Source organism: Lissotriton vulgaris, chromosome 4_1, assembly GCF_964263255.1.
Source record: "Lissotriton vulgaris chromosome 4_1, aLisVul1.2, whole genome shotgun sequence".
NCBI lineage: Eukaryota > Metazoa > Chordata > Amphibia > Caudata > Salamandridae > Lissotriton > Lissotriton vulgaris.
Genome location: NC_141691.1, coordinates 2075283523 through 2075307817, shown reverse-complemented (window position 1 = coordinate 2075307817; position 24295 = coordinate 2075283523). Strand labels below are relative to the sequence as shown.

The following is a 24295-nucleotide window of genomic DNA, read 5'->3' as shown; positions in this document are numbered from 1 at the left end:
AATAGCGCTGATGCTTACAATGGGACCAAGTGCTTATGCCAACAATGAGAATATCGCTAATGATAACAATGGGACTAGAGCCCATGACAACAACGAAAATAGCGCTGATAATACCATTTCTCGGTCGTCTGAGGGATGTGGGACTAGGGGGTGTGGCTCTGTCCTGGATGGAGAGTTTTCTCTCAGGCCGCTCTCAAGAAGTCAGGTTGGGCTCCCATAAGTCCATCTCTAGGGAGCTCACCAAGGGAGTGCCACAGGGCTCATGCCTAAGCCCCGCATTATTCAATGTGTACGTGGCCCCCCTGGCTGACTTAGTGAGATCCTTTGGGTTCACCCCGGTGTCATATGACGACGACACCCAACTTCTGTTCCCTTTTAAAACCTTTACACCTGCACTAAAAAAATCTTTTGCAGATGGAATGAGGGCAGTGTCAGAGTGGATGGCCAAGAACTGCCTACAGTGTAATGTAGGTAAAACGGAAGTACTGTTGTTTGGGGAGGCAGTGACACTATGGTCCCCCGAATGGTGGCCCTTGGAACTGGGACCTGTTCCCAGTCCCAAACAGACCGTTACAAACTTGGGAGTGCTATTAGACCAAGCACTTACATTAAAAGATCATGTAAACCAAGTTGCCGGCACTTGCTTCAGGGCCATTGGACTGCTGAGAAGGGTTTTTCCATACTTACCTGATAGACATAGGAAGACCTTGGTCCAGGCTTTAGTCATTAGCAGATTGGACTATTGCAATGGTCTTCTCTTATCAACCAATGAAGAACAACTTAACAAACTGCAAATAGTCCAAAACACTGCGGCAAGACTAGTCCTCAACGCTCCACCTAGGACTCCCTCCCGCCCCCTATTGGCTAAACTACACTGGCTCCCAGTGCGGCAACGCATTAAGTTTAAAATCCTATGTACCATCCTTAAATGTCTGACAGGTACGGGGCCCAAGTACCTCACAAAAGCCTTCTCACCCTATGTCCCAGGGCACTCCTTACGCTCCAGTAACATCCAGCTACTACAGGTACCCAGAATAGAAAATCTAGGCAGGGAGGTCGTGCCCTTGCTCACACTGGACCTGTCCTCTGGAACTCTTTGCCCCAGACATTGAAACAAATTACCAACCACCTAACCTTCCGAAAAACCCTTTAAACCCATCTTTTCATAAACATTTAAAAACCACTTATTCAATCCAATCAGTCACTTCTTGAACATGGACCAGCACAATCTGTTTCCTCCTACTGGCAAAGCGCGGAGATACCCCTCCGGGGGTCGAATCAGGCGCTCTACAAGAACATAAAATAAAATAAATAAATTGGGACTCGTGCTGATGCCAACAATGAGAACAGCTCTGATGATACCATTGGGACTAGTGCTGATGCCAACAATGAGAACAGCACTGATAACCATGGGACTAGTGCCGATGCCAACAATGAGAACAGCTCTGATGATACCAATGGGACTAGTGCTGATGCCATCAATGAGAACAGCTCTGATGATACCATTGGGACTAGTGCTGATGCCAACAATGAGAACAGCACTGATAACCCTGGGACTAGTGCCCATGACAACAATGAGAATAGCGCTGATGATACTAATGGGACTAGTGCCAATGCCAACAATGAGAATAGCACTGATGATACCAATGTGACTAGTGCCCATGACAACAATGAGAATAGCGCTGATGATACTAATGGGACTAGTGCCGATGCCAACAATGAGAACAGCTCTGATGATACCAATGGGACTAGTGCTGATGCCATCAATGAGAACAGCTCTGATGATACCATTGGGACTAGTGCCCATGACAACAATGAGAACAGCACTGATAACCCTGGGACTAGTGCCCATGACAACAATGAGAATAGCGCTGATGATACCAATGTGACTAGTGCCCATGACAACAATGAGAACAGCTCTGATGATACCATTGGGACTAGTGCTGATGCCATCAATGAGAACAGCACTGATAACCCTGGGACTAGTGCCCATGACAACAATGAGAATAGCGCTGATGATACTAATGGGACTAGTGCCGATGCCAACAATGAGAACAGCTCTGATGATACCAATGGGACTAGTGCTGATGCCATCAATGAGAACAGCACTGATAACCATGGGACTAGTGCCCATGACAACAATGAGAATAGCGCTGATGATACCAATGGGACTAGTGCTGATGCCATCAATGAGAACAGCACTGATAACCATGGGACTAGTGCCCATGACAACAATGAGAATAGCGCTGATGATACTAATGGGACTAGTGCCGATGCCAACAATGAGAACAGCTCTGATGATACCAATGGGATTAGTGCCCATGACAACAATGAGAACAGCTCTGATGATACCATTGGGACTAGTGCTGATGCCAACAATGAGAATAGCGCTGATGATACCAATGGGACTAGTGCCGATGCCAACAATGAGAACAGCTCTGATGATACCATTGGGACTAGTGCTGATGCCAACAATGAGAATAGCGCTGATAACCATGGGACTAGTGCCCATGACAACAATGAGAATAGCGCTGATGATACCATTGGGACTAGTGCTGATGCCAACAATGAGAACAGCTCTGATGATACCATTGGGACTAGTGCTGATGCCATCAATGAGAACAGCACTGATAACCATGGGACTAGTGCCCATGACAACAATGAGAATAGCGCTGATGATACCATTGGGACTAGTGCTGATGCCAACAATGAGAACAGCTCTGATGATACCATTGGGACTAGTGCTGATGCCATCAATGAGAACAGCACTGATAACCATGGGACTAGTGCCCATGACAACAATGAGAATAGCACTGATGATACCAATGTGACTAGTGCCCATGACAACAATGAGAACAGCTCTGATGATACCATTGGGACTAGTGCTGATGCCATCAATGAGAACAGCACTGATAACCATGGGACTAGTGCCCATGACAACAATGAGAATAGCACTGATGATACCAATGTGACTAGTGCCCATGACAACAATGAGAATAGCGCTGATGATACCATTGGGACTAGTGCTGATGCCATCAATGAGAACAGCACTGATAACCCTGGGACTAGTGCCCATGACAACAATGAGAATAGCGCTGATGATACCATTGGGACTAGTGCTGATGCCAACAATGAGAACAGCGCTGATGATACCATTGGGACTAGTGCTGATGCCAACAATGAGAACAGCACTGATAACCATGGGACTAGTGCCCATGACAACAATGAGAATAGCGCTGATGATACCATTGGGACTAGTGCTGATGCCAACAATGAGAACAGCACTGATAACCCTGGGACTAGTGCCCATGACAACAATGAGAATAGCGCTGATGATAGCATTGGGACTAGTGCTGATGCCAACAATGAGAACAGCACTGATAACCCTGGGACTAGTGCCCATGACAACAATGAGAATAGCGCTGATGATACCATTGGGACTAGTGCTGATGCCAACAATGAGAACAGCGCTGATGATACCATTGGGACTAGTGCTGATGCCAACAATGAGAACAGCGCTGATGATACCATTGGGACTAGTGCTGATGCCAACAATGAGAACAGCACTGATAACCATGGGACTAGTGCCGATGCCAACAATGAGAACAGCACTGATAACCCTGGGACTAGTGCCCATGACAACAATGAGAATAGCGCTGATGATACCATTGGGACTAGTGCTGATGCCAACAATGAGAACAGCGCTGATGATACCATTGGGACTAGTGCTGATGCCAACAATGAGAACAGCGCTGACGATACCATTGGGACTAGTGCTGATGCCAACAATGAGAACAGCACTGATAACCCTGGGACTAGTGCCCATGACAACAATGAGAATAGCGCTGATGATACCATTGGGACTAGTGCTGATGCCAACAATGAGAACAGCGCTGATGATACCATTGGGACTAGTGCTGATGCCAACAATGAGAACAGCACTGATAACCCTGGGACTAGTGCCCATGACAACAATGAGAATAGCGCTGATGATACCATTGGGACTAGTGCTCCTGACAACAATGAGAATAGCGTTGATGATACTAATGGGACTAGTGGTGATGATAACAATGAAAATAGCTTAGATGGTAACAGTGGGACTAGTGCTAACGAGAACAGTGAGAATAGTGCTGATGACAACACTAATGACAACAACGAAAATAGCGCTGATGATAACACTGAGACTAGTGCTGATGACAACGAGACTAGTGCCGATGACATGAGACTAGTGCCTTTGACAACAATAAGAATAGCGCTGATAACAGGACTAGTGCATATAGCAAAACTGCATGATTAAGAGACTGTTACTCAGGGACCTCACTGCTCATTCATAGGAGACCCAGTCCTGGACTCACATGCCCCTCATCAGTGTGCACACTGGTCTTTAACCATATTGCTGCAACAGAGTCTAACACATTATTACAGGTTAATATGCTCCTTGTTAGGCCTCCTGACTCCTGCCATTGGGATTTAAGTTCTGCCACTATGTTTATTATAATTCCAGTGCTGGAGCATTGTGCTTTTGGTAACACTTAGCCATCTCGTGCTTTACCTGTACAGGTTTGTTTTTGTGAGTAACGTTAAAAGAGCCAGAATGTGCTGTGGAAAGGGATTTCCGGTAACAACAAGCATTTGCTAAGCAATTGGTCTCGCATTTAAGCAAGTTTGACCTATTGGCATTGTATATGACAATGCTTTTATTTATGTTTCAAAAACCAAAACATAAATAAAAGGTAATGTAATTTACAATAAAAATAGCTCAACCTCTCGCAAATGTGAGACCAGTTGCATTGCAAATGCTTGTTTGTTTACTTTTTGAACTTTTCTCAGGACTTGGGCCTGAGCCCTGAGTCGTATATTGGCTGCTACCACTCTTTTGACCACTTGAGGTGGTGGCAGCACATCAGATCTCATCTATAGAACTGTCAGAATTTTCAGGGGCTTTGTGTCCCTAGATATACATAACTTTTGAGCATTAAATGCACTCTACACCAGTCCACTCAACTTTATGCCACTCCAGTATATGCCACTCTATGCGACTCCACACTATGTCACTCCAATAGATGACACTCTGCCACTCCGCTCTTTACTCCACTCTTTGCCATTCCACTCTTCGACACTTCACACCACTCGTCCCTACAACATTAACTATTAGCCATGCTGAACAGCAGCCACGCTGGAGTACAACGTGGCTAAAACACATTGGCAAAGCCAATAGCTCTGGCGTAGGTGAGAGTTATTGGCTTTGCCAATGCTTGTTGAAAGTGTGGCAGTGGCGCATGCACTACTGCTCCTCCCATGTTTCTTACACATCGCACTCGCAGTACTTGGCGTTCTTGTGACCTAGCTAATGAGGGGCGTGGCTCAAAACATGTAGACACCTAAATGCGGCTCAGCTCCCATTTGCCATACAAGTTTGGAAGACGCAATAGTTCAGCCTTTTAGAGCACAGACCTCTTTGCTTTGCCAATGCTTAGTAAAGTCAATTTACAATACAAAGTGGCACTAAAGCAAAGATGGTTTACAAATGATAACAAGCGTAATATTTACTTATGTAAAATATGCAATGTATGTACAGTAACATATTTCTAAAACCATTTGCGAAGTCAACAGGTCCCAAAGGCCTTACCTATTGGTTTTGCCAATGCTTGTTAATTACTCCCGGGTCACAGACCCGGCAGGACTCACTCCACTAGCAAGGCGAGGGAAGCTGTCCCCCCTCATCCCCTTGCATTCAGATGGTCTGAGCTTGAGAGCCTCCCTGTTCCTACTCTGGCTTCCCTCCCTCACCGCCAGGGACCGCCTGTACTCATTACAGCAGTAATAGCCCTGTAATTGCTGCTGTTCCTGCCAGTCCCGCCCAGTTCATCACCGTTTGTGGTTGTTTCACGCTGAGTGTATAAACCTAGCTCTAAAAATACAAAGAGCTCGATTCACAAAGGGAAACTGAGACGAAAGTCTAACTTTACGACTTTTGGTATTCACAAACGGAATTTATTAGTAGTAAATCCCATTTATGACTTCTGACTGAAAGTCCTAAAGGTGTCTCATTTTACCTTTGTGAATTGGACCCAAAGTGTTCTTTCTGTTCATGCTGTGCTTCAGGGGGGCTCAGTGACTTTAACGGTCACTTTCATCCTCGAACGCGGGCACACACACATGCACGCACACTTTACACACTTCACAAGCACAAGTGCGGAACACCTACTGATGTGTAAAGTGTCTGTCTTGGTATGAATACACCCCAGCCGCACTGCGGTACACAGGCACTCTACACAGATATTAAACACAATCTATACAGAGGCATTGTGGGTAAGCAACACACACGCAGGCATATCTCACACAGTCACTGCACGCAAATATTACACAAATCAAATATAAAGAGTCACTGCATGCAGACATTACAGGGGGATATTACACGGACACATTCACTGTTATCAAATATTACACAAATCAGATATAAAAAGAGTCACTGAATGCAGACATTACAGGGGGATATTACACAGACACAGTCACTGTTCTCAAATATTACACAAATCAGTGTGGAGAAGTGTGGCTCAATGGTTAGAGCGGCAGACCCTGATGCAGAGGTCTAGCCCGGGTTCAGGGTTCAATTCCCCGCCTCAACGGGTTTTGGGCTCAAAATTCCATGGGCCTGATAATTCTCGCCTCTGTGCCTATTCCTATCATGGAGTCCCACTCTGCAACTCTGGGCAATAGTTTGCTTAATCTCCACAACGGCCCCCACAAGGCTAAGGATGCCTGGCCTCCACCTTGGGGGTGCCCAGGAGTGGACGCCTCACAGGGAAAGCCAGGATGGGTTCCACAGCGGTATTCGTACAAGCGCCTTGAGACCCTTGCAGGTGAGTAGTGTGCTATACAAGTATCCATTTACATTTACATATATAAAAAGAGTCACTGCATGCAGACATTACAGGTGGATATTACACGGACACAGTCACTGTGCACAACTATTACACAAACTATAAAGAGAGTCACTGTGGGCAGAGAGACTCAAGCAATCTACACAGATATTACACAACTATACTATAAAGAGAATCACTGCTCGCAGATATTACACAGACAAAGGCACTCTACACAGTTATTACACAAATAAACCATAAAGGGAGTCATTGCACTAAGCAGACCTTACATAGGTCACTCTTTAGTGACTTCAAAGTGAGGGAATTTATGTGACCATCCTGCTGAATATCCATGTAAAAGGAGAGGGTGTAGGATGTGTTTTTTCTTTCTAGCTCACTCAAAAAAAGAAACTGAGCTGATGTTTCAGAATATACCAGAATTAGTACAAATGTAGCCTTTTTTGTAATTTTGAAGTGTGGTGAAAACAAATATTTGAATACATATAACTGTATGTGTAATAACACATTTGCACACATTATTGTTAGTGTGCAGTAAAAGGGACACATCCTTTACAACGCAACTTTTACAACGCAAACCATTACAACGCATTGCGCTGGGGGGCGCTCTAGGATAGGGAATAGGTTTAATTTACTGTCCAACACCTTCTCTACTATCCACGGGGACTGGAGTTGGAATAGTAAATTAAACTATTCACTATCCAGCGCCCCAAAGCACTATGCGTTGTAATGGTATGCGTTGTAAAAACTGCGTTGTAAAAGCATGCGATGTAAAAGCATGCGTTGTAATGTCGTACATCCGCAGTAAAACCGTATTTCAGTGCAAAGGTGATGGTCATTTGAATTGATTTTTTTTTCTGTAATGGCAGTGGGCTACCACACCATGCAAACACCACTCTAAGCCACTCCACTCTATGTCCTTCCACTCTCCGACATGCCACTCTACTCTATGACACACCACTCCACTCTACACCCTTTCAGTCTAAGACTTTATGCCATGCCACTCGATTCCACACAACTCCATGACACAACACAACATGCCACTCAACTCTACATCCCCCACTCTACATCCCTCTACTCCACACCATTTATGCCACTCCACTCCGATCTAATCTACCCCACTCCAATCAAATGTATCCCAATCTACCCCACCCTACTACACTTTTATACAATCTACCCCACCCTACTCCACTTTTATACAATCTACTCCAGTCCAATTTACCCCATTCCACTCCAATTTACTCCACTCCATTCCAATCTACCCTACCCAAGTTTACCCACCCTAATCTACCCCACCACACTCCAATTCACCCCACTTCAATCTACCCTAATTCAGTCTACTCCACTCTAACCCAATCATCCCCGCTCCACCCCAGTCTACAGCACTCCACTTAAATCTACCCAACTTTGCTTCAGTCTACCCTACACCAAACCAATCTACCTCACTCCATTGTATTCCAATCCACCTCTCTCCAGAATACCCCAATCCAACCCACTCCACGCCATTCTACCCAACTCCAAACTAATCTACCACACTCCACTCTACTCCATGCCACCCCATTGTACGCCAGTCCAATTTACCCCACGCCATTTTACCCGCTTTAGTCCAAACTCTACTCCAATCTATCCTATTCCTCTCTACTCAAATCTACCCACTTCACTCCAATCTACCCCACTCATAAAATCTGCCCCACTCATAAAATCTACCCCAATCCAGTCTACCACAATCTACCCCCACTGCTATCTATATCATTCCAATCTACCTCACTCCACTCCAATCTACCATTTCACCCCAATCTACCCTACCATAATCCACCCAATATATCTCACTCCAATCTACCCCACTTTACTCTAACCCACCCCACCCTAATATACAACATTCCACTCCACTCTAATCTACCTCAATATATCCCACTCCACTCTACCCAAACCACCTCACTCCACGTCACCCCAATTCAATCTACCCCATTCCCACACTCCAATCTACCCCATGCCATCCCAATCCACCACACCCCCCAATCTGCCACATTCCACTCCAATCTACCCCACTCAACCCCACTACAAGCTACCTCACCCCTCTCCAATCTACCACACCAATCTACACAACTGCCCCACTCCACTAAAACTCTACTCCACTCTATCCCCACTCCACTGAACGCCATTCTACCCCACTCCACTCCACTAAAACTCTACTCCACTCTATCCCCACTCCACTGAACGCCATTCTACCCCACTCCACTCCACTAAAACTCTACTCCACTGAACGCCAATCTACCCCACTCTATCCCAATCTACCCTACTCTATTGTAAACCACCTCACCCCACTCCATGCCACCAGCCTTTAGCCATGCTGAACAGCAGCCACACTGGTGTGCTTAATGGCTAAAACCCATTGCCAAAGCCAATAGCCCTCGCATGGGTGAGACCTATTGGCATTGCCAATGCTTGTTCCCTGCTTATGTTCCATATCTCCCATCTTTATCGTTCTTTCTTTCAATCTTTCTGTTTTTTTCCACTCGCTCTTGCTTCCTTTTGTTATTTCTTTCGTTCTTTCCCAGTTTACTTCCTTATTTTTTCTTTTAAGTTCTCCCACTCATGTTATTTTTCTGGATATTTTCGCTTTTTTCTCCAGACTTTTTATGCTACTTGCTTATCATTTGTCTTCTTATTTCTTTCATTGTTTCTATGTTTCTTTTCTCCTTTAGGTCCTTCTTTAGCCTCCTTTGGCTCTTGCGTTATTTTCTTCCACCTCTACTCTTTCTTTGCCCCTTTATTATCCTTTCTTTCCCTCCTTGCCTCACCTCTTTAACTTTTCTCTCTGTCCCGCTCGCTCTTCCTCTCTTTTCCCCTCCCCCTCTCTCTCTTCCTCGTCTCTCCTCTTAGTCTCTCCTGCTCTCTCTTCCTCTTCCGTCCTCCCTGTCTCCCTCTCTCTCTTCCTCGTCTCTCCTCCTAGTCTCTCCTGCTCTCTCTCTCTTCCACTTCCGTCCTCCCTGTCTCCCTCTCTCTCTCTTCCTCGTCTCTCCTCTTAGTCTCTCCTGCTCTCTCTTCCTCTTCCGTCCTCCCTGTCTCCCTCTCTCTCTTCCTCGTCTCTCCTCTTAGTCTCTCCTGCTCTCTCTTCCTCTGCCGTCCTCCCTGTCTCCCTCTCTCTCTTCCTCGTCTCTCCTCTTAGTCTCTCCTGCTCTCTCTTCCTCTTCCGTCCTCCCTGTCTCCCTCTCTCTCTTCCTCGTCTCTCCTCTTAGTCTCTCCTGCTCCCTCTTCCTCTTCCGTCCTCCCTGTCTCCCTCTCTCTCTTCCTCGTCTCTCCGCTTAGTCTCTCCTGCTCTCTCTTCCTCTTCCGTCCTCCCTGCCTCCCTCTCTCTCTTCCTCGTCTCTCCTCTTAGTCTCTCCTGCTCTCTCTCTCTTCCACTTCCGTCCTCCCTGTCTCCCTCTCTCTCTCTTCCTCGTCTCTCCTCTTAGTCTCTCCTGCTCTCTCTTCCTCTTCCGTCCTCCCTGTCTCCCTCTCTCTCTTCCTCGTCTCTCCTCTTAGTCTCTCCTGCTCTCTCTTCCTCTGCCGTCCTCCCTGTCTCCCTCTCTCTCTTCCTCGTCTCTCCTCTTAGTCTCTCCTGCTCTCTCTTCCTCTTCCGTCCTCCCTGTCTCCCTCTCTCTCTTCCTCGTCTCTCCTCTTAGTCTCTCCTGCTCCCTCTTCCTCTTCCGTCCTCCCTGTCTCCCTCTCTCTCTTCCTCGTCTCTCCGCTTAGTCTCTCCTGCTCTCTCTTCCTCTTCCGTCCTCCCTGTCTCCCTCTCTCTCTTCCTCGTCTCTCCTCTTAGTCTCTCCTGCTCTCTCTACTCTTCCTCTTCCGTCCTCCCTGTCTCCCTCTCTCTCTTCCTCGTCTCTCCTCTTAGTCTCTCCTGCTCTCTCTACTCTTCCTCTTCCGTCCTCCCTGTCTCCCTCTCTCTCTTCCTCGTCTCTCCTCTTAGTCTCTCCTGCTCTCCCTTCCTCTTCCGTCCTCCCTGTCTCCCTCTCTCTCTTCCTCGTCTCTCCTCCTAGTCTCTCCTGCTCTCTCTTCTTCCTCTTCCGTCCTCCCTGCCTCCCTCTCTCTCTTCCTCGTCTCTCCTCTTAGTCTCTCCTGCTCTCTCTACTCTTCCTCATCCGTCCTCCCTGTCTCCCTCTCTCTCTTCCTCGTCTCTCCTCTTAGTCTCTCCTGCTCTCCCTTCCTCTTCCGTCCTCCCTGTCTCCCTCTCTCTCTTCCTCGTCTCTCCTCCTCGTCTCTCCTGCTCTCTCTTCTTCCTCTTCCGTCCTCCCTGCCTCCCTCTCTCTCTTCCTCGTCTCTCCTCTTAGTCTCTCCTGCTCTCTCTACTCTTCCTCATCCGTCCTCCCTGTCTCCCTCTCTCTCTTCCTCGTCTCTCCTCTTAGTCTCTCCTGCTCTCCCTTCCTCTTCCGTCCTCCCTGTCTCCCTCTCTCTCTTCCTCGTCTCTCCTCCTAGTCTCTCCTGCTCTCTCTTCTTCCTCTTCCGTCCTCCCTGCCTCCCTCTCTCTCTTCCTCGTCTCTCCTCTTAGTCTCTCCTGCTCTCTCTTCCTCTTCCGTCCTCCCTGCCTCCCTCTCTCTCTTCCTCGTCTCTCCTCTTAGTCTCTCCTGCTCTCTCTTCCTCTTCCGTCCTCCCTGTCTCCCTCTCTCTCCTCCTCGTCTCTCCTCTTAGTCTCTCCTGCTCTCTCTACTCTTCCTCTTCCGTCCTCCCTGTCTCCCTCTCTCTCTTCCTCGTCTCTCCGCTTAGTCTCTCCTGCTCTCTCTTCTTCCTCTTCCGTCCTCCCTGTCTCCCTCTCTCTCTTCCTCGTCTCTCCTCTTAGTCTCTCCTGCTCTCCCTTCCTCTTCCGTCCTCCCTGTCTCCCTCTCTCTCTTCCTCGTCTCTCCTCCTAGTCTCTCCTGCTCTCTCTTCTTCCTCTTCCGTCCTCCCTGCCTCCCTCTCTCTCTTCCTCGTCTCTCCTCTTAGTCTCTCCTGCTCTCTCTTCCTCTTCCGTCCTCCCTGTCTCCCTCTCTCTCTTCCTCGTCTCTCCTCTTAGTCTCTCCTGCTCTCTCTTCCTCTGCCGTCCTCCCTGTCTCCCTCTCTCTCTTCCTCGTCTCTCCTCTTAGTCTCTCCTGCTCTCTCTACTCTTCCTCTTCCGTCCTCCCTGTCTCCCTCTCTCTCTTCCTCGTCTCTCCTCTTAGTCTCTCCTGCTCTCTCTCTCTTCCTCTTCCGTCCTCCCTGTCTCCCTCTCTCTCTTCCCTCTTCTTCTCCCTCCAGCCTGGCCCATCGCCGCAGGGACCAGGGCTGGGGATTCCCCTTCATTAGTCTGACTGTTCCTGCTCGGAGCGGGAGCCGCTTCTTCCCTCAGTCACAGCTTCCTCCTTCCTTTCCCGAGTCCTTTCCTTGTTCTTCTATCACAAGGCTTTACATCGTCCCCTGTGCACAGCTCCTGTACACCAGCAGCAGGATACAGCTCGAGTACACTAGCACCTGTATGCAGCTCCTGTAACCATCACCTGTATCCCTTCTCCTGTACACAGCTCCTGTACACCAGCACCTGTATCTCCTCGCCTGTGCACAGCTCCTGTACACCAGCACCTGTATCTCCTCGCCTGTGCACAGCTCCTGTACACCAGCATCTCCTCGCCTGTGCACAGCTCCTGTACACCAGCACCTGTATCTCCTCGCCTGTGCACAGCTCCTGTACACCAGCACCTGTATCTCCTCGCCTGTGCACAGCTCCTGTACACCAGCACCTGCACATAGCTCCTGTGTGACAGTACCTATACCTCGTCTCCTGTAGACAACACATGTACACCAACACCTGTATCTCGTCCCCTGTGCACAGCTCCTGTATACCAGCACCTGTACCTCATCTCCCGTACAGAGCGTGTGTGCATCGCACCTGCACATAGCTCCTGTGTGACAGTACCTATACCTCGTCTCCTGTAGACAACACATGTACACCAGCACCTGTATCTCGTCCCCTGTGCACAGCTCTTGTATACTAGCACCTCTATGTAGCTCCTGTACACCAGCACCAGTACCTCGCCTCCTGAACACAGATCTTGTACGCCAGCTCCTGTACACAGCACCTGTACCTCATCACCTGTACAGAGCTTGTGTGCATCAGCCTCTGCACGCAGCTCCTGTATAACAGCACCTATACCTGGTCTTCTGTACACAGCACAGGTAAACCAGCACCTGTATACAGCTCGTGTACACCAGCACCAGTACCTCAGCTGTACAGAGCGTGTGTGCATCAGCACCTCCTGTATAACATCATCTATACCTCGTCTCCTGTATACAGCTCATGTACACCAGCACCTGTACCTTATCTCCTGTACAGAGCTTGTATGCATCAGCACCTTCTAGCACCTCCTATATAACAGCATCTAAACCTCGTCTCCTGTATACAGCTCGTGTACACCAGCGCCTGTACCTCGTCTTCTGTGCACAGCTCATGTACACCCCCATCCATACACGACTCCTGTATGCCAGCATCCGAATCTTTCCCCCTGTAAACAGCTCGTGCACACTAGCTCCCATGCACCTTCCTCGGCATCTCATGCCCTGTACACCTGCTCCTGTACATGTACCCCACCTCCTGAAGCCCCCCTCCTGTGCAGCAGAACTGGGCACAAGCTTCTGGTATGCACCTATTCTTGTACAACATGTCTTTAGCACTGTCTCCTGTGCACCAACTTCTATACTGCAGCCCTTGGTCGCCAACTCCTGTAGACCAGATCCTGTATACCATCTCCTGAGCCCCAGCTCATGTACAGACCACTGTCTATATCCCTCTTCCCAGGGTGTGGCCACCTCCAGGCTCCACAGCTGCCTCCCTCACAGTCCAGATGTTTTGCCCCAGAACCCCCCCTCTGGCCTCTTGTCCATGGATGGGGTTCCCTCTACCCTGGTGTGAACTTCCCTGGTCTCCTCCGGTGTTACCACTCCCCCTATCCTTGAATGGGGGGCCCACTCACCTATGGTGGTCCTTGATGCTGATAGGGGTGCCCTGCCTTCCGGTGTGAGCCTCCCAGTGCTCCCCAGTCTGTGCCCCTCACGACCCCTGGTCCGTGGCTCTCGTCCTGTGATTGGGGGTGCCCTGTCTTCTGGTGTGGCACTGACTGTGGAACCCTGGGAGACTCACCCAGAAGACAGGGTACCCCGAATCACAGGACAAGAGCCACAGACCAGGGATGTGAGGGGTACTTACACCCACTGGTCTGTGGCTCTGGATGGGGGTGCCCTGTCTCTTGTCTTTGGATGGGGGGGCCCTGTCTCTTGTCTTTGGATGAGGTGCACTGTCTCTTGTCTTTGGATGGGGTGCCCTGTCTCTTGTCTCGGGAGGGGGTGCCCTGTCTCTTGTCTTTGGATGGGGTGCCCTGTCTCTTGTCTCGGGGGGGTGGGGGGGGGGGGGGTGCCCTGTCTCTTGTCTTTGGATGGGGGTGCCCTTTCTCTGGTCTTTGGATGGGGGTGCCCTGTTTCTTGTCTTGGGGTGGGGGTGCCCTGTCCTGAGTTGTGTGCTCCCCAGGGGTCCCCAGTCAGTGCCCCCACCCCCCCTGGTCTGAAGTCCTTGGATGGTGTGCCCTGTCTCTTCCCCCCCCCCCTCCCCTGTCTCCTTGGATGGTCCTTCCTGTGCCCTGCAGCCAGCCGCCGCTCCCTCAGGACTCTGCCCTCCTCCTGCCCCATGCCTGCCAGCAGCGCTTGCACCTTGCCCTCCCCGGCCCCCGCCCGGCTCCCTTTTGCTCCCGGTGCCCTGGGAGGCTGGCGGGCCGGGTCCCTACCTTTCCACACGGCTCCTCGGCGCACTGCACACGGCTCTCCAAGACACTTAAAAAGGCGCTCACGCCGCCGCGGTCCAAGAGGCCTTCTTCTGGCGCCAAAAGAGCCACCACCTGCCCGTAGACGTCGAGCTCAGAGGCCCTGCGGCCTAGCTGCCCCCGGCAGACCACCAGGCCGAGGAGCAGCAGGGCCAGGGGCCGCAGCTTGCTCAGGGGGGACATGCTGGGGTCTCAGGTGGCTTCCACAGGCAGGCCTGGCTGGAGTCTTGGCTCTTGTTGGTGGTGTCCAGCTGTCTGTGGTGAACTGGTGGCTCAGGGTGCAGGCTCTTCAGTGCCGGCCCGTCTCACCCCTCATTGGCTGGGGCTCAGATTGAGTCAGGTTAACCATTGAGGGAGCTCGGGCAGGAGGTGCAGATCCGCTCCCTGATAGAAGTGAGCAGGCATCTCCCATGGAGCTCGCCTGGAGACACTGGTGACCCCTCCTGCTGCTGCGTAACAGGACCTGGGCCGGCTCTACTCCTGTCGGGCAGGTATTTTCAGTCAGCACAAAGTGCCAGAGATGCTGCCTCCCTGCACAAGGGAGGTGTCCCAGTCTGCTCCAGGGCCCGTCCTCTCTGGGCAAGGCTGAGAGGGCCTGGCGCTGGCACCTGACACCCGCCCAGGTGCGCTCACAGGCCAGGGAGACTATTGTGGGAGCAAATACGGAACTGGGGGTGAAGGAGGGTGCCCATGTGCGCCACGGGGACCACTGGGCACAAGAGATGAGCCAGAGTGTCTGCTGGTGCAGCTCAGTGGTCACTGGGCAGAGGAGATTAACCACAGTATCCTGTGGAGAGGCGCAGGGGTCACTGGGGAGAGGAGAAGAGCCAGAGTGTCCTGTGGAGAGGCGCAGGGGTCACTGGGGAGAGGAGAAGAGCCAGAGTGTCCGGTGGAGAGGCGCAGGGGTCACTGGGGAGAGGAGAAGGGCCAGATTGTCCTGTGGAGAGGCACAGTGGTCACTGGGGAGAGGAGATTAACCAGAATGTGCTGTGGAGAGGCGCAGGGGTCACTGGGCAGAGGAGAAGGGCCACAGTGTCATGAAAAGAGGCGTAGGAATCACTGGGAAGATGAGAAGGGCCACAGTGTCCTGTGGAGAGGCGCAGGGGTCACTGGGGAGAGGAGAAGGGTCGCAGTGTCCTGTGGGGAGGCGCAGGGGTCACTGGGCAGAGGAGAAAGGCCACAGTGTCATGAAAAGTGGCGCAGGAATCACTGGGCAGAGGAGAAGGGCCACAGTGTACTGCGGAGAGGTGCAGGGGTCACTGGGCAGAGGAGAAGGGTCACAGTGTCCTGTGGAGAGGCGCAGGGGTCACTGGGCAGAGGAGAAAGGCCACAGTGTACTGTGGAGAGGTGCAGGGGTCACTGGGCAGAGGAGAAGGACCACAGTGTCCTGTGGAGAGGCGCATGAATCACTGGGCATATGAGAAGGGTTGCAGTGTCCTGTGGAGAGGCGCAGGGGTCACAGGGCAGAGGAGAAGGGTCACAGTGTCCTGTGGAGAGGCGTAGGAATCACTGGGCAGATGAGAAGGGCCACAGTGTCCTGTGGAGAGGCGCAGGGGTCACAGGGCAGAGGAGAAGGGTCGGAGTGTCCTGTGGAGAGGCGCAGGGGTCACTGGGGAGAGGAGAAGGGCCACAGTGTCCTGTGGAGTGGCGCAGGGGTCACTGGGCAGATGAGAAGGGCCACAGTGTCCTGTGGAGAGGCGCAGGGGTCACTGGGCAGATGAGAAGGGCCACAGTGTCCTGTGGAGAGGCGCAGGGGTCACTGGGCAGAGGAGAAGGGCCACAGTGTCATGAAAAGAGGCGCAGGAATCACTGGGCAGAGGAGAAGGGCCACAGTGTACTGTGGAGAGGCGCAGGGGTCACTGGGCAGAGGAGAAGGGCCAGAGTGTCCTGTAAAGATGTGCAGGGGTCACTGGGCAGAGGAGAAGGGTTGCAGTGTCCTGTGGAGAGGCGCAGGGGTCACAGGGCAGAGGAGAAGGGTCGCAGTGTCCTGTGGAGAGGCGCAGGAGTCACTGGGCAGAGGAGGAAGGCCACAGTGTCATGAAAAGAGGCGCAGGAATCACTGGGCAGAGGAGAAGGGTCGCAGTGTCCTGTGGAGAGGCGCATGAATCACTGGGCAGATGAGAAAGGCCACAGTGTCATGAAAAGAGGCATAGGAATCACTGGGCAGACGAGAAGGGCCACAGTGTCCTGTGGGGAGGCGCAGAGGTCCCTGGGGAGAGGAGAAGGGCCACTGTGTCCTGTGGAGAGGCGCATGAATCACTGGGCAGAGGAGAAGGGCCACAGTATCCCGTGGAGAGGCGCAGGGGTCCCTGGGAAGAGGAGAAGGGCCGCAGTGTCCTGTGGAGAGGCGCAGGGCTCACTGTGCAGTGGAGAAGGGCCGCAGTGTCCTGTGGAGAGGCGCAGGGCTCACTGTGCAGTGGAGAAGGGCCAGAGTGTCCTGTTAAGAGGCGCAGGGGTCACTGGGCAGAGGAGAAGGGTCGCAGTGTCCTGTGGAGAGGTGCAGGGGTCACTGGGCAGAGGAGAAGGGTCGCAGTGTCCTGTGGAGAGGTGCAGGGGTCACTGGGCAGAGGAGAAGGGTCGCAGTGTCCTGTGTAGAGGCGCAGGGGTCACTGGGGAGAGGAGAAGGGCCACAGTGTACTGTGGAGGAGGGCAGGGGTCCCTGGGCAGAGGAGAAGGGCCATAGTGTCCTGTGGAGAGGCGTAGGGGTCACTGGGCAGAGGAGAAGGGCCACAGTGTCCTGTGGAGAGGCGCAGGGGTCACTGGGCAGAGGAGAAGGGTTGCAGTGTCCTGTGGAGAGGCGCAGGGGTCACAGGGCAGAGGAGAAGGGTCACAGTGTCCTGTGGAGAGGCGCAGGGGTCACTGGGCAGAGGAGAAGGGCCAGAGTGTCCTGTGGAGAGGCGCAGGGGTCACTGGGGAGAGAAGAAGGGCCACAATGTCCTTTGGAGAGGCGCATGAATCACTGGGCAGAGGAGAAGGGCCACAGTGTCCTGTGGAGTGGCGCAGGGGTCACTGGGAAGAGGAGAAGGGCCACAGTGTCCTGTGGAGAGGCGCAGGGGTCACTGGGGAGAGGAGAAGGACCACAGTGTCCTGTGGAGAGGCGCAGGGGCCACTGAGGAGAGGAGAAGGGCCAAAGTGTCCTGTGGAGAGGCGCAGGGGTCACTGGGGAGAGGAGAAGGACCACAGTGTCCTGTGGAGAAGGACAGGGGTCACTGAGGAGAGAAGGGCCACAGTGTCCTGTGGAGAGGCGCAGGGGTCACTGGGGAGAGGATAAGGACCACAGTGTCCTGTGGAGAAGGGCAGGGGTCACTGAGGAGAGAAGGGCCACAGTGTCCTGTGGAGAGGCGCAGGGGCCACTGAGGAGAGGAGAAGGGCCACAGTGTCCTGTGGAGAGGCGCAGGGGCCACTGGGGAGAGGAGAAGGACCACAGTGTCCAGTGGAGAGGCGCAGGGGTCACTGGGGAGAGGAGAAGGACCACAGTGTCCTGTGGAGAGGCGCAGGGGTCACTGGGGAGAGGAGAAGGGTCAGGGTGCAATAGTTTGGCACACAAGCCCTTGCCCTACAAAGCCCAGGAAAGGGCGGCCGATCCTTGCGTCTCAAAGGCTCAAAACTGTGGAACGACCCAGACCCCCAGATCAGGAATGAACCAAACTACATCTGATTCAGGAAGCTTCTTAGGACTGAACTCTTCAAGAAATCCTTTGCCTAGGCCCACTCTCTTGGGTGTCCCATGGTAGAATTCATGTTGTTGGGGTCCCCTCGTCCTGCCTGAGTCTAGGGGGGCTGTCTGCTGCGCACTGTTGTTCCACTTCTGGTGTCTGTAGAAAAGCGCTTTGAGGTTATTGAAAGATGCCAGTGGGCGCCTCCCAAAAAGATGAAATAATCTGTTTTCTTTGCCGATGTATCCCATGTAAACCACCGAGGCTGCACTGGCCATGAGGACTCGGAGGGCCCGATTCACAGAACTAACTTAAGACAAAATCCTAAACTTACTACCACTTTGGTATTCACAAAAGGCACTTACTCATTCGGTAGTCACTAACTTTAGGACTCCTAAATGCCTTCTGTGAATACTGAAAGTCTTAAAGTTATGATTTTTCTCAATTTAGGAGTCCTAAAGTTAGGACTCCTAACTTTACTACTCCTAAAGTGAGAAAAGTCTTTCGCTATTCACAGAAAACATTTAGGAGTCCTAAAGTTGGGATTTTGTCTTAAGTTAGGATTTTGTCTTAAGTTAAACTAAAAACAAACTTAATTTAAACTTAAGTTTAACTTAAGACAAAATCCTAATTTAACACAACATCCTAATTTAAGACAAAATCCTAATTTAAGACAAAAGCCTAACTTAGGACGAAATTCTAACTTAAGACAAAATTCTAATTTAAGACAAAATCCTAACTTAAGACTACTAAATGCCTTCTGTGAATACCAAAAGTAGTAAGTTTAGAATTTTGTTGTGTTATTTCTGTGAATCGGGCCCAAGGTGTGGGGGTAGTTTGGGGGTGAATGAATCGTCTTCTACCCAGTCTGGCAACAGCCCTCGGCGAACACACACCATGTTCTCAAAGATACTTATACACCTTCTGCAGAGCCCCTGGATGCCCTCACAGGGTGATCAGCACGCTATAAAACACAAATAACGTAACCTAACATAACATAATGTAAAAATAATAACATAGTGGTCTTCAAACTTTTTAATGCCTCTCCCCCCCCACCAGTGAAAAAAAATCATTGGGCATTCCCCCTCAAAATTTTTCACAATTATTCTGTTAAACTGGTAATGTTTTTTTCTCCAACAGAATTAATTGGGTTTTTGCAATAACGCGAGGCCATTACGGCCTGCATATTTAGGTAGCAAATGATAGGGTTAATTTAAGCTCACAAAAAAATACGTTCTCAAGAAAGTAGAGGGTGGTTGAAGGAAAATACTTTTTTTAGGACGAGAACCCTCACTCACCCGAAGGTGACGTGCTTCATCGTGGGGCTCCCTCCTCACACCGGACATGCAAGGTCCCAGGTGTGGGCTACAACTCTCCACCAAGAGGAAATTAATGGAGAGGGGCTGAGGTGTTTTCAATGGGGGAGGCCAATGAGATGAGTGAGTAAGGAGCAGAGTGCAGGAAAAGTTAGTGTCTAAAACTGCCTCATGGGATTCTATACATTTATTCAATGGTACCCTTGGACAGGATTAAAAGAAAAAGAGGACTAGGGGTTTATAGCAAATATACCCCTTCTAGATGTCAACATGTTTCTGCCCTTATTTGACTCCAACCGGAGTTCATGGGCAATTTTCAGGACTAATGAACAAAGCAAGTCACTTTGCATTCAATTGTACCAGGATTATATTTGCTCTAAACCCCTAGTCCTCTTTTTCTTTAAATCCTGTCTAAGGGTACCATTGAATAACCTTATAGGGTTAGAAAAACAAACGAACAACCCCCACCCCAATACTTCAGAGAACAAGAAGTATCTATCGGTATGAAGGCTTCCCCAAACCCCAACAGGGGCTTGGGAGAGGAAATCCCCAATGAATCCCCTTGTCCTTTACCCAACTCACCGTTGTGCTAGAGCAACAAATGTGTTGTACTCTAGGCACGCAGTCCAATAGTTAGTGCCCTTTCTTCTGCAAGTAGATAGTCCAGGTATGTGGTCATGGCGGAGAAGGGTGACCGCTGCGTGCAGCACTGCAATCACAAGCGACTAGTGCTCATCATGTGGACACATATTCCATCAGGATCGATTACGATGCTTTGTCGTGGATTTCTTGGGATGATTACGCCGGTCACTCTGGGATGAGTTAGAGACGATGCGGGGTGGAGTAGTGGGCTTCAGGGATACCGATTCATCTGTCCATTTAAATACCTTTCAGGAGTGTCGAAGAAGAAAGTCTGTGAATTAGAGACCACTCTTGGATGGGCCAAATACAGCAGCATGCATTACATTTTAAGCTCTCTAGACCTCTGTTTATCCGCCACAATGGATTGCCTCTGTTGTTGGACCATCTGCATAAAGTCCGGAAATATCTTTATGATGATCTATCCCCTACCTTACCAGACTGCATCCTAGTCACTCCATTCCAACCTGCCTTACCAGAGTGCGTCCTACTCACAACATTCCAACCTCCCTTACCAGAGTGCGCCCTACTCACAACATTCCAACCTCCCTTACCAGACTGCATCCTACTCACAACATTCCAACCTGCCTTACCAGACTGAGTCCTTCTCACAACATTCCAACCTGCCTTACCAGACTGCGTCCTAATCACAACATTCCAACCTGCCTTACCAGACTGCGTCCTACTCACAACATTCCTACTTACCTTACCAGACTGCGTCCTAATCACAACATTCCAACCTGCCTTACCAGACTGAGTCCTACTCACAGCATTCCAACTTGCATAACCAGACTGGGTCCTACTCACAACATTCAAATCTGCCTTACCAGACTGCGTCCTATTCACAACATTCCAACCTCCCTTACCAGACTGCATCCTACTCACAACATTCCAACCTGCCTTACCAGACTGCGTCCTACTCACAACATTCCAACCTCCCTTACCAGACTGCATCCTACTCACAACATTCCAACTTGCCTTACCAGACTGCGTCCTAATCACAACATTCCAACCTGCCTTACCAGACTGCGTCCTACTCACAACATTCCTACTTACCTTACCAGACTGCGTCCTAATCACAACATTCCAACCTGCCTTACCAGACTGAGTCCTACTCACAGCATTCCAACTTGCATAGCCAGACTGGGTCCTACTCACAACATTCAAATCTGCCTTACCAGACTGCGTCCTACTCACAACATTCCAACCTCCATTACCAGACTGCATCCTACTCACAACATTCCAACCTGCCTTACCAGACTGCGTCCTACTCACAACATTCCAACCTCCCTTACCAGACTGCATCCTACTCACAACATTCCAACTTGCCTTACCAGACTGCGTCCTAATCACAACATTCCAACCTGCCTTACCAGACTGCGTCCTACTCACAACATTCCAACTTGCCTTACCAGACTGGGTTCTACTCACAACATTCAAATCTGCCTTACCAGACTGGGGCCTAGTCGCAACATTCCAACCTGACTTACCAGACTGAGTCCTACTCACAACATTCCAACGGGCTTTAGCAGACTGCATCCTACTCACAACATTCCAACCTGCCTTAGCAGACTGCGTCCTACTCACAACATTCCAACTTGCCTTACCAGACTGCGTCCTAATCACAACATTCCAACCTGCCTTACCAGACTGCGTCCTTCTCACAACATTCATATCTGCCTTACCAGATTGCGTCCTACTCACAACATTCATATCTGCCTTACCAGACTACGTCCTACTCACAACATTCTGACCTCCCTTACCAGACTGCATCCTACTCACAACATTCCAACCGGCCTTACCAGACTGCGTCCTACTCACAACATTCCAACCTGCCTTACCAGACTGCGTCTTACTCACTACATTCCAACTTGCCTTACCAGACTGCGTCCTAATCACAACATTCCAACCTGCCTTACCAGACTGCGTCCTACTCACAACATTCCATCTTGCCTTACCAGACTGGGTCCTACTCACAATATTCAAATCTGCCTTACCATACTGGGTTCTAGTCGCAACATTCCAACCTGACTTACCAGACTGCGTCCTACTCACAACATTCCAACGAGCCTTAGCAGACTGCGTCCTTCTCACAACATTCAAATCTGCCTTACCAGACTGAGTCATAGTTGCAACATTCCAACCTGCCTTACCAGACTGCGTCCTACTCACAACATTCCAACCTGCCTTATCAGACTGCGTCCTACTCACAACATTCAAATCTGCCTTACCAGACTGGGTCATAGTCGCAACATTCCAACCTGCCTTACCAGACTGCATCCTACTCACAACATTCCAACCTGCCTTACCGGACTGTGTCCTACTCACAACATTCCAACCTGCCTTACCAGACTGCGTCCTACTCACAACATTCCAACCTGCCTTAGTAGACTGCATCCTACTTACAACATTCCAACCTGCCTTACCAGACTGCATCCTACTTACAACATTCCAACCTGCCTTACCAGACTGCGTCCTACTCACAATATTCCAACCTGCCTTACCAGACTGCGTTCTACTCACAACATTCCAACGTGCCTTACCAGACTGTGTCCTACTCACACCATTCCAACCTGCCTTTCCAGACTACGTCCTACTCACAACATTCCAACCTGCCTTACCAGACTGCGTCCTACTCACAACATTCCAACCTGCCTTACCAGAATGCGTCCTACTCACAACATTCCAACCTGCCTTAGCAGACTGTGTCCTACTCACAACATTCCAACCTCTCTTAGTAGACTGCGTCCTACTCACAAAATTCTAACCTGCCTTACCAGACTGCGTCCTACTCACAACATTCCAACCTGCCTTACCAGACTGCGTCCTACTCACAACATTCCAACCTGCCTTACCAGACTGCGTCCTACTCACAACATTCCAACCTGCCTTAGCAGACTGTGTCCTACTCACAACATTCCAACCTGCCTTAGTAGACTGCGTCCAACTCACAAAATTCTAACCTGCGTTACCAGACTGCGTCCTACTCACAACATTCTGACCTGACGCCATCCCCTACATGGCATACTGAGATGCCTTACCAGACTGCATCCTAGTCACAACATGTTGACCTGCCTTACCAGACTTACCTATTCACAACATTCGACTTACCTTATCAGACTGCGTCTAAGTCCCAACATTCTGACCTGCCTTACCTGACTATGCCCTATAAATGACAATCCAACCTGCCTGACATGACTCCGTCCAATATACGACATTGAACCTCCCTTACCAGTCTCCAGCACCTTTACGGCATTTCAGCAGCCTTACCAGACCGCGCCCTAGTCACGGCATTCCCATCATCGCTACCTGACATTGGGACCTGCCTTACCTGAGGGCGGAGAGATTGAATGTTCACAAACACACTTGTCTGACTTCCATGAGTACAGACTGTACTGAGGCCAGGCGTAACGATGTGAGGGGAGCATACAGCACAGCATGAGTAGCAGCCGCTACCCCTTACGCTGATGAGAAAACACTGTCCTGAGGCTAGGAGTGACCGTGGGACCTGCCTTACCTGAGGGCGGAGAGATTGAATGTCCACAAACACACTTGTCTGACTTCCATGAGTACAGACTGTACTGAGGCCAGGCGTAACGATCTGAGGGGAGCATACAGCACAGCATGTGTAGCAGCCGCTACCCCTTACGCTGATGAGAAAACACTGTCCTGAGGTTAGGAGTGACGGTGCGAGGGGAGCATACGGCACAGCATGAACAGCAGTAACTACCCCTTACGCTGATGAGTAAACACTGTCCTGAGGCTAGGAGTGACGGTGCGAGGGGAGCATAGGGCAGGGTATGAGTAGCAGTCGCTACCCCTTACGCTGATGAGTAAACACTGTCCTGAGGCTAGGAGTGACGGTGCGAGGGGAGCATAGGGCACAGCATGAGTAGCAGTCGCTACCCCTTATGCTGATGAGTAAACACTGGCCTGAGGCTAGGAGTGACGGTGCAAGGGGAGCAAAGGGCACAGCATGAGTACCAGCCGCTACCCCT

General features: G+C 50.6%; 1 protein-coding gene across 1 annotated transcript in view; it reads right to left on the bottom strand.

Annotated features, from left to right (window-relative positions):
* Positions 1-15262, bottom strand: part of SLC39A4 (solute carrier family 39 member 4) — an 84899-nt gene extending 69637 nt beyond the window's left edge. The window contains exon 1 of the mRNA XM_086966518.1: positions 14651-15262. Coding sequence (XP_086822644.1) covers positions 14651-14869 — 219 coding nt within the window. The 5' untranslated portion in view covers positions 14870-15262. The remainder of the gene's footprint in view (positions 1-14650) is intronic.
* Between the last annotated feature and the right edge of the window lie 9033 nt (positions 15263-24295).